This window comes from Microtus ochrogaster, chromosome 10 (genome assembly GCF_000317375.1).
Source record: "Microtus ochrogaster isolate Prairie Vole_2 chromosome 10, MicOch1.0, whole genome shotgun sequence".
Lineage (NCBI taxonomy): Eukaryota > Metazoa > Chordata > Mammalia > Rodentia > Cricetidae > Microtus > Microtus ochrogaster.
In genome coordinates, this window is record NC_022016.1 from 24,091,468 (window position 1) to 24,100,491 (window position 9,024).

Here is a 9,024-nt window from a genome sequence, read left to right on the forward strand (position 1 = left end):
TCGGAGGGTGGAGCCAGGTCCAGCACTGAGATGGCTACACCATCTGGAAGGACAACACACTCTTCTGTGGTTCCCTCCCACCGACAGCAACTACCTTCCTGACCTGTAACACCACCGACTTTGAGGTTGGAGCTGGTGTAATGAAACACAACGGAGTGAAGCTTTGTGTGTGTGATCCCACTCCCTCGTTTTCAGGTCTGTGAGACTTGGCAATGTTTTTGATTGTTGCTGGAGTTCATTAGCATTGTTGTATGACAATTTATTCACCTGCTGATAAACGTCTAAGTCTCGGCATGTATGTGTGGTGCCCTATGAATGTTCTGTGGATAAATAAGTGTACACTGGGAAGGGATAGATACTTGTATATAATTTCCTTTTGCTGTTTAAAATCTATTTGCCCCACCCACCCCCAGACACTCAACCTAGAAGCTTACAAGACTAAATATTTGTCATCTCTGGTTGCTTACTTGAGTAAGGAATTTGAAAGCAGCCTAGAGAGGTGGACCTGGCTCAGCCTGTCTAGGCTAAGGTCAGCTGAAGCTGGCCTGGGTCTGGTTTATAAGGCCAATCTCACAGATAAATGGCAAGTGGACACTAATTGTGTCAGGATGACACAGTTCTTCAGCTACGGGATCGTTCCTCAAGACTATGCTCATGACATGGTGGCTTCCTTCCTCACCACGAGGAAGCCATCAGCCAGAGCAGAAGCGAAAACGACACCCTGGATGATCTAACCCATAAAGTCACATGGTCTCACTTCGACCTCATTCTGCTCATGGGAAGACGGTCTCTAAGTCCAAACCGTGCTCAAAAATCCAATGGGAAGGAAAGATGGATCACTTGCCTCCAACCTACATGTTTTAAAGCTTGGACTTTATTTGCTAGGGTCCCATAAATAAAAAGTTTATAGACATTCAAACAAGAATCCTTAAGAAATGCGTTCAGCCCACCCCTTTTATTTAAAATTTTGTGAATGCTTTTGGAGATTTTTGAGATATTTCCTGGAGACACCATTATATAAATAGGAAATACAGAGACTTTGGTGTCAGGTATAGCCAAGTAGGTTTGAATCCTGGATTCACTGCTGCATTATAAGTACTTGAATTCTTCAGCCACACCAATTCTCAAATTCCTCAACTATAAAATTAAGAAAATCGGTGAAACCTATCTTTCTGGAGGTAACTAAATAAGATCAATTTGCTTGCCCTCCATAGTAGTAGATTCCTTCCTTCTGCCGGTTTTTCGGGAATTTATTAGCCATCTCCATGACCCACCTAGATAGAGTTCCAGTGGATTCCGTGAGTGGTATAGACACACTCCAACGCAGGCTCTACCTGAGGTGTTAGACACTGTAACAGGGCCTTTGAAAGGCAGAAAAACTATAACCCAGTTGAGAAAACAATGACCCATGCCTGGAGCAGATATAAATGCATATATAATAAACATGGAAGATATTCTGAAACAGGAAGACAGGGCAAAAACTATTCCAGGACCTTGATTTGGTTTGCAAAAGAAGATGGTACCAGAGGGCCATGAGGGATAAATGGAAATAGCAACGAAGTTGACTGCAATTATTGCTCATCATAGTGTTGGTGAAGGGGAGGGGAAGTAAGTGGGGGGTTAGAGTAGCAAGAAAAAATGGGAGTTTCTACTCAGTGTTACAATTGGGGGGAAATCGTTAAGGCTAAAGGCTTTTGAAACAGTTTTCTGGGCTCACTAGAGAACCTTGACAGGCCTAGTAGTAAAGGATGCCCCACTGGGCTTTCCCTGGCCGGCTCCCTTTTATAGAACCTATGTGTCTCAAATGGTGAACAGAAGACCGAAAATTGACCATTAGAGAACACTTGTGAGTCAGAGTCCAGGCAACTGGACTTTGTCCTTATTGCTGGAACTTTTGGAGGGCCAGTCGGCAGGGAAACACAGTGGGGCTGGTTTTATAGGCCCTTAGATCACAATAAATGTACTTCTCCAGGCGTGGCCATTTGGAGCCTGCCATTCATGCACTCAGCTCATCTGTGTATTCGTCTTCTCTGTCCAGATAATGAGCCACTGGCTCCTTACTTCTCTGATCTATTTTGCAGTCTCTGCTTCTGATACATTAGCCAGCCCCAGGCAGTGATGATATTTAGGCATAAGACAGAGGCATTTCTGTGCTATGATGGAAGCTTAAAGGAAGTTGAATCCAGCAACCTTTCACTTTGAAACCAATGAATAAGAAGCACAAATGTTTCCACCTCACACATAATGGAGGCTAGAGAAATAAGCAGAGAAGCATTTTCTAGCCTTTCTAGACACTGTTGAAAATATGATTCCTAAATCTTTTATGTGCACATCTAGCATTCCCCCCACCTCTCCGGATGAGGGTTATCTGTTCTGTCAAAATAGACGCAGTCACCACAGTTGCAACCTTTCCTGGTGATTCTTGTAAATAAACATTGGCTGTCCTGTGGACTTCTTTGCTGTAGTCCAAATGAACTCTAAGCACGAAGGGGATGATTGGGTTTGGAGATCATGACCCAATCCCTAATCAAACCTCTTAGAGAACCTTCCCCACTCCCAGTGAGGGGTTTCGACTGTAAAGCGTTCGCACGAGAACTCAACTAGGCTCTTTCCTCTCTTATTTCTTCCCAGGTGGGAAGTTGGCAAGTGGAGCCCATGCAGTCTCACCTGTGGGGTTGGCCTGCAGACCAGGGATGTTGTCTGCTCTCACCTACTTTCGAGAGAGATGAACGAGGTGGTTGTCCTTGCTGATGAGCTGTGTCACCACCCGAAACCGAACACAGTACAGGCCTGCAACCGCTTCAATTGCCCCCCAGCCTGGTACCCTGAGCAGTGGCAACTGGTGAGTCCTGACATTACTTCCAAGTGCAGTGTTTATTGGGAGCAGTGATGCAAGACAAAAGGACTTTTTTTTTTTTTCCAGAACGGTATACCTAAGCTCTGCTATCTCTCCCTCCATAGCTCTTCTCCAACCTTCCTCAAACTTAGGCCTTTTCTTTTTTTTAATTTATTTATTTATTAAAGATTTCTGTCTCTTCCCCGCCACCGCCTCCCATTTCCCTCCCCCTCCCCCAATCAAGTCCCCCTCCCTCCTCAGCCTGAAGAGTAATCAGGGTTCGCTGCCCTGTGGGAAGTCCAAGGAACCCCCACCTCCATCCATTTCTAGTAAGGTGAGCATCCAAACTGTCTAGGCTCCTACAAAGCCAGTACGTGCAGTAGGATCAGAGACCCATTGCCATTGTTCTTGAGTTCGCAGTAGTCCTCATTGTCCGCTATGTTCAGCAAGTCCGGTTTTATCCCAGGCTTTTTCAGACCCAGGCCAGCTGGCCTTGGTGAATTCCCAAAAGAACATCCCATTGTCTCAGTGTGTGGGTGCACCCCTTGCAGTCCTGAGTTCCTTGCTCGTGTTCTCTCTCCTTCTGCTCCTGATTTGGACCTTGAGATTTCTGTCCGGTGCTCCAATGTGGGTCTCTGTCTCTGTCTCCTTTCATCGAAACTTAGGCCTTTTCATTGTAAACACCTCGTCCTTTCTACCGTGAGATAACCCAGGGTTCTCTAAAAGCACCACACACACACCCTCCATCTGTAGAACTGAGCATGTTCCTGACAAATTGTCACCAACTGTGAAACTATTTCAATTAAAGGCACTATGGTAGGTTTTCCATAAAGATAAAATTATTCTGAATTTATGCACTGTCCAGATTTTGCTATCTAAAATTCTAATAGTTGGTTTTAAGGTTACTTTTCTTGTTTATTTAGAAAATTTTATACATGTATACAATGAAATATGATCATATCTACCCCCATTTTTCCTTCCTAGCTTTCCCATGGCCCTCAATACATTCCCCTCCCAATGTCATATCCATATATGTATACACATATAAAGGACATCCTTACTAGTTCATCTAAGTTAGAAATCCTGAGCCAATTTCAGATTTTTTAAATTTTTGCTAATCTTATAAATTCTAAAAGTCTGAAAGCCATAGTTTTAAAGCAAGAGATGGCAAATTGCAGCCTGACAGTTAACCCTAACCTTCTGCCTTTTGTAAATAAAGTTTTATTGGAACACAGACCTAACTGTCCTTTTTACATATTGTATATATCAGCCCCTTTACAAAATTTCTGGATCCTACACACACACACACACACACACACACACACCAAACCAGCAATAAAAATGCAACTGCCCTATTGTGATGTATTGTTAAAATTAAATGTCTCAATATTGAAATAACCTTTGTCATGCCTCTGAAGGACAGAAAAAGGTTTAAATTGGTTGTTTGGATGAAACCTTGTGTTGCAATTTGTTCCTAATTAGGACATCACACGTAGCTTTAAAGTGACAACCATGGTCCCAAATGTAAGCCGGTGTTTGGAAGGGCTGTGCATCCCTGTGTGCGCCCATTGTAAACTCTACAAGTGTCCCAGTCAGGATGGTAATTTTATAGTCATGCAGCTGAGGAGAGAGGAGAGCTGTCTCTGCTTCCTTCCCTCACAGCCAAGAGATGGTTTGCTGCTTCCAAGCCAAGGCTTCCATGTTCCCTCCTTCCTTCTCCCTGACTGTCACATCCTGATAATTTAGTAAACATAAAAAAGCAATGAGTGAGCAAAATACTACAGTAGGGGTCAACTCTTGGGATCTGTAATTTGTGTGCCCACAGATTTGACCAGTATAGACCACGTGGTTTTTAGTTAGGCCTTTTTAGTGGTGTTTGTATCTATGCTGAACATGTATAGACTTTTAAAATTTTTCTTAATACATACATGGTATTTGTGTTTTATTTGGTACTGTAAATAATGTAGAGACCATTTAAGCTATAAGGAGTGTCATAGGTTATAGAAATATCATTTCATATTCAGACTAGAGCATCCATGTATTTGGGGTCTTAGCATCAAATCTTAGGAGCATCCCAGAACCATTCCCATCCAATAATGAGGGATAGCTATATAAAAGAAAAGCTAAAAATAAACATTGTCCATGAATTTCCTTTAAAATCTTGTGTATGTTTTGGCTGAGTCCATTAATCCAGTGCTACTCCGTGATAGTTTTTGGAAGTCAAGTGGATGCAATATATTTTGAACAGTTTATGAACCAGTGTCTTACTAAGAAATACACATCATTCTACACAGATTTGAAGCTAATTCTCACAGCAACCCCGTAATATTATCCTCATTTTATATTTGAGGAAACTAAGAATTATACAAGTTGCAAATTAAGGGGTGGCCTTCACCCCACTTTTTGTGCCTGCACGTCTTATGGTTATATGAACAAGCACCGTATGAGAACTCTTGATTTGTGAAAGATACAACTATAACCCAGAAGTGACCTTAATCAAGGTCATGCATCCTCCACGAGAGCCCGGGTCTCCTGACTTCTAGTACATTTGCATTGAGATGCCGCTAATTGGAGAAAACTATTGGCTTTAGGCTGCACTGGTGACTCGTGCCAGGAGAAAAGTGAGGACTCTGCTCTCGTCGGTTTCCGCTGCTCGACTTCTAAGTCTCTGGATTACGGGTAGCTTGTAGTTGGTCTTTATGTGAAGAGCACTTTGTGAATAGTGTTTTATTCCATGACAAAATGAATGATTATACACAGAGCGCCTCCCTACGGGCCAAGAAATGCTGGCTTTGTATCTCCATGATATATCTGTGTGCAGTTATGGATCATAAAGTAGCCTTTGTAGCAGCTTTCAGGAGAACACTGCCTTCCTCTCCACAGCCACACGTGTTGCTGAATAATGATCTTGGCCCAGTGTGCTTTCCAGTTCTTGGTGCACATCCCACAAGCATGCTTTGCCGCCATTGCCAGCAGCATCCATTTTTACACGGCAAAGCCCATCTACCTTGACCTAAGAAGATGTGAATCTATTTTGGGAGCCAATTCAGTTTCATGCCACTAGCAAACCCTTTAGGGATGAGACAGGATTAGGCCTATTTTTCAAATCAGGAAACAAATACTAAACACTTCTTTGGCTGGTGATTTCTCTTACATATATCCTTGTATGCCAAGCTTAAAACTCTCAAAAGTATTTTAATACACTAAAAAAATAAAGAATTTGAAAGTCACAGTGAGTATACCCTCCAGAGAGTGTCCAATAATAGTTTGATCATTGGCCACTTTTACAATCTAATTAAGCTTAGCCGAAATATTTTTCTTCTATTGCTTCCCGGACCTTCTCGAGGTGAGTTCTTCAATACAATCAGCTAATACTGACCACCTCTGAAAAGAAATCCATTGCTTTTGTTGTCTGCGGTTCTTTTGTTGTATGAGGTAAGTTCAGGAATCCCTGAGCTAAAGGGCTGTGGTCTCAGGACACATGAGTTAGGGATCAGCTATTGGCAGCCTTTTGCCTGATTAGCCCTATGATTGCTCCGCCGTCTCGGCTGGGATAAGGGAACCCGGAGTGCAGTCATGGCCCTTACAGGCCCCAGTAGTCAGCCGAGGGCTCCTTTCAGCACCCAATGAAAGAACAAGAGATGGAGGTTTCCAATCCTTCCTTTAAGACTGAGAAGCAACCTGATGGGGCTGTGGGAGTGGAGACTTCCTCCTTTGTGGCTGATCCTCAGGGTCACCACCAACCATATATGTATGTTTTTTTTTCCTAGAAAAGTACAGTATTATAGAAATTGCCATTTGCTAGATGAGAACACAGCATCCTTTGTTCTTTGTAGAACATTTGCCTAAAATTGGCTAATACCCAATATTTATACATTATGCAGTTCTGCGGGGGACCAAGCCTAGACCCCATGTATGTCTATCTATTAAACTTTTGCTTTAGACAAAAGCAGAAATCTAATTCTAGATTTGGTTGTCAGAGACCCATCTTTTAGTATGCACCCCTTACATTTTAATATTTGGTCTTTATGTAAAGAATTTATTTGGCCAGGTGGTGGTGGTGCATGCCTTTAATCCCAGCACTTGGGAGGCAGAGGCAGGCAGATGTCCATGAGTTTGGGCCAGCCTGGTCTACAGAGTAAGTTCCAGGACATCCAGACGTACACAAAGAAACCCTTTCTCCTGGGAAAAAAATAATAATTTTGATATTTATTTTTATTAATTTAACTTGAAAATGTTGCCAGTATATATTTAGATGTTTTATTATTGAATTTCCCTTGCATTGGTCCTCTGTGTCTTCTTTAACGTATTAAGTCCTTTCTCGTTTTCATCTTTGGTGTTGTCTGCAACAAGTATTAGAAATCATGCAGGAAATGAGCTCTCGCATTAGAGGGTTACAGCCCATGACTGAGGGTCCCTGGCAGGTCCTACCACATTAGCCTTGAAACACTTTGATCATGGCCATCTTCTACTAGGATGGTGTTCAGAAACCCACCACAGCCAGATAATAAGACAGTAAGTACAATCCTGTCAGCCCCTCATGTCCCTTGCACATCCGCCCCTGCCCTACCTCTCTTCACAGCTGCCATCTGTCTGCTGTCCGTCTCCTGAACATCCCCTCCCCTCTGCCTGTCAGACTCTGACAGGAAACTCCCCACCACACACACACCAGATACATCTCCCACAGCGAAGCCATGTAGCTGCCACTGAACAGCCACATCCTCACCTGCTCAGGTGTGGCCCATGACTCATGGCTAAATGCTGGGGTCAATAAAGCCAAGACCAAGTCCCAGGAGGACCCCTGACACCTAAGGCAGGTGGATGGAGCAGAGAAGATGAGGAGGAGAGGCACATGCCCATATATTGGATACTTGCTCTACTTCAGGATTCGGCATGCACTCCAGATTTACGTAGGATTGCTCATTTTGTCGCTTGTGCATGCATCTTCTCAATTCTCTCAGCCACCTTAGGCTCAGGGAGGTTGAAATTGCCCCATCTTGAGCTGCTCAGGAATGAAGGGGACCAAGAGACTTTAAACCCATTATTGAGTTTGATATTCAATGTACCTTTCCCAAGCTGTCTTCACTATTTACTCTGTATAATTAAATTGTGAAGAAATCTGAGAACACACCTTTAAATCTGTAGTTTACCTCCGTTGCCTATGTTTCGGGCTTTCTTTAATCTGGGTATTAGTTTTCTGTTACTGTTATAACACACTACCACAATTCCGGTGTCTTAAAACAACATAAATACACTGCATTATCCAAAGGTGGAAATGGGTTTTACTGTCCTAAAATCAATGAGGCAGCAATCATGCTTTCTTCCTGGGGGCTCCAAGACAGGGCCTATGCCTTTTTCTTTTCTGTCTTCTATCTTCTCCTGTTCCAGCCTTCCCCCTTCAGAGTGGACCCCTCCAGACATTGATTCTGTTCTCATATCTGACCAGACTCTGACCCTCTTCTTAAGAGGAACACGGTGCCTACATAAACAAACCTGGTTATACAGGACTGTTACCGTGTTAGCCAAGTCCCTTTGACTAGTCTAAGAAATGTGTTTACCAGTCCTAGGGACCAAGACCTAGAAATTGTCCTGGTCATTACCCAGCCAACAGGACTCTGCCCAAAAGTCAGCTGGCTGAGCACTTGATCTCCAGTGGCATTGGTCCTTTTGATTGATAACCTGCCCTCTGTCACCCTCCCACCCCCACAACCAAACGTAGCATCATATACACACACATCCGCATGCTTCCATTGGATTTGATTCTGAAAGTCACGTTTTTAAGGGAGTAAGGAAAAGAGGAGAGAGATGCTGAAGGGTTAAGCGGAAATGAACCGGCCTGCTCTGGGTGTCACTTGGATTTTCCTGCACTGCAAATGTTTTATGTCCAGGACTACATCCACCCAAGTGCACGGACATATTGCACACATCTGTGCTGAGAAGATAGGAGTAGTCACCACAGCCCATACTCCACCCTGGCTTAAAGCTCGCCATTGCCCTGTAAACCTTTCTTTTATCAGGGTCACAATTCAAAAACGCACATAGTTTAGCTGTGTAAAAAGCCATATGAGAGAGGAATCTCTCCTGGCGATATTAAGGAAAAGGGGAAATTTAATGATAACTGTGCTCCAGAAAGTAAAAATTTCATTTTCTAGGTTTACACAAGCACATGTACGCTCTCTCTCTCTCTC

At 43.3% G+C, this 9,024-nt stretch overlaps 1 protein-coding gene across 2 annotated transcripts in view; it reads left to right on the forward strand.

The window, feature by feature from the left end:
* Adamtsl1 (ADAMTS like 1) overlaps positions 1-9,024 on the forward strand; it is a 387,047-nt gene that overhangs the window by 261,778 nt on the left and 116,245 nt on the right. For both annotated transcript variants that reach the window (XM_005352697.2, XM_026782337.1), the window contains one exon: positions 2,632-2,842. In XM_005352697.2, the coding sequence (XP_005352754.1) occupies positions 2,632-2,842 (211 nt within the window). The remainder of the gene's footprint in view (positions 1-2,631; positions 2,843-9,024) is intronic.